The sequence below is a fragment of the Chenopodium quinoa genome, unplaced genomic scaffold, assembly GCF_001683475.1.
Source record: "Chenopodium quinoa cultivar QQ74 unplaced genomic scaffold, ASM168347v1, whole genome shotgun sequence".
Lineage (NCBI taxonomy): Eukaryota > Viridiplantae > Streptophyta > Magnoliopsida > Caryophyllales > Amaranthaceae > Chenopodium > Chenopodium quinoa.
The window spans coordinates 2,509,614-2,511,099 of record NW_018743510.1 but is presented as its reverse complement, the minus strand read 5'-3'; the positions used below and the strand labels follow the sequence as shown (position 1 = coordinate 2,511,099).

The 1,486-nt window shown below is 39.7% G+C and overlaps 1 protein-coding gene across 1 annotated transcript; it reads right to left on the bottom strand.

Annotated features, from left to right (window-relative positions):
* Positions 1–322: 322 nt before the first annotated feature.
* LOC110739802 lies at positions 323–781 on the bottom strand. Its single transcript, XM_021920284.1, has one exon. It carries the CDS (start codon positions 779–781, stop codon positions 323–325), a length of 459 nt encoding a protein of 152 aa, XP_021775976.1.
* Between the last annotated feature and the right edge of the window lie 705 nt (positions 782–1,486).

Genomic DNA, 1,486 nt, shown 5'->3' with positions numbered 1-1,486 from the left:
GCTCACAAATGTTCTACCAAATCTTGTTTAAGTGACATATGAGTTTGTTTATCGTGGAGATTTTCTGGTGTTGCCATTAATGTGGTTAGATTAGAATTTTGGTAGCGCGGGGTTACGATGAAAGTCGTTGCTCTTCGGTTTGAAGTTCCCGCTAAATACTCGGGTTGTTCAGTAGCAAACTCATTAGGATCCCAATAGTTAAGATAACTGTCGCGCTCATCTTCCACGACATATTGTGCATGATAATACACGCCATAACAATTTTCCATAACATTTCGACACTCCATGCCAAAGCAGGACGCCTTATTATGGCAAATCGAGCTTACAACACTCCAAATGCACGTTCTACATCTTTTCTAATACTCTCTTGTTTGGTAGTAAACAATCGTTGTTTAAGGGTTTGAGGTGCAGTTATTGCATCTATATATGTAGCCCATTTTGGGTAGATCCCATCTGTGAGATAATACCCTTGATTGTAAGTATTTCCATTCACGGTGAACTGAAGTTGTGGAGCACGACCATTTAAAATGTCGTCAAAGACGGGTGAACGTTGAAGGACATTTATATCGTTGCACGATCCAGGTGTTCCAAAAAAGGCATGCCATATCCACAAATCCCAAGATGCAACAACTTCTAAGATAACGGTTGCCGTTTTTGATCGCCCTTGATACATCCCTTTCCACCCCGCTAGACAATTTTTCCACTCCCAATGCATGCAGTCGATACTTCCCAACATACCAGGAAAACCTCTTTCATCTCCTTCTCTTAGAAGGCGATTCATATCTTCAGGGGTTGGTTTCCTTAAGTACTCTGCTGAGAATTCACAAATCACTCCGTCAATTCAGTGCGTGATACAATGCCTAACCGTAGTTGCCCCAAGCTTGAGGTACTCGTCAACTTGATCAGCTGCGCAGCGATATGCTAACATCCTTATAGCCGCTGTGCACTTTTGTATTGCAGAGAAGCACCCAAACGCATACTAGCATCTGGATGTTGCTGGAAAAATCTATCCGTTTCACTTAGTTGATTCACTATCTTCATAAATAGAGGTTTCTGCATGCGAAACCTGCGTCGAAACTTATCATCACCATACTATGGTTGGTCGCTGAAATAGTCAGCAACCAACTGATCATGTGCTGCTTCACGATTACATGGTGTAACTTCCCTTCGTTTTCTCTGACGTGGAATATCTTCTTGTTGTTGTTGCATGGTGGTGTTAACCACATATCTCAATGCATCTTCTATGATTTGTTGTTGCCGATTTCCCTCAATAAAATCGAGCAACATGTAGTCATAGATTTCATCACTAGAAGTGGAAGAATTTGAATTACTACTCATTTTAAAATTACTAATATGTAGTAGTTGTAGCTGTGATAGTGAAAGTGTTGTAAGTGAAATAGGTTAATTTATAGACAATTGAGATAAAAGTTACAAAAAATTATTTGCAATCTGGTAAGATAAGATTTTTTACCAGAAGATAAGATTT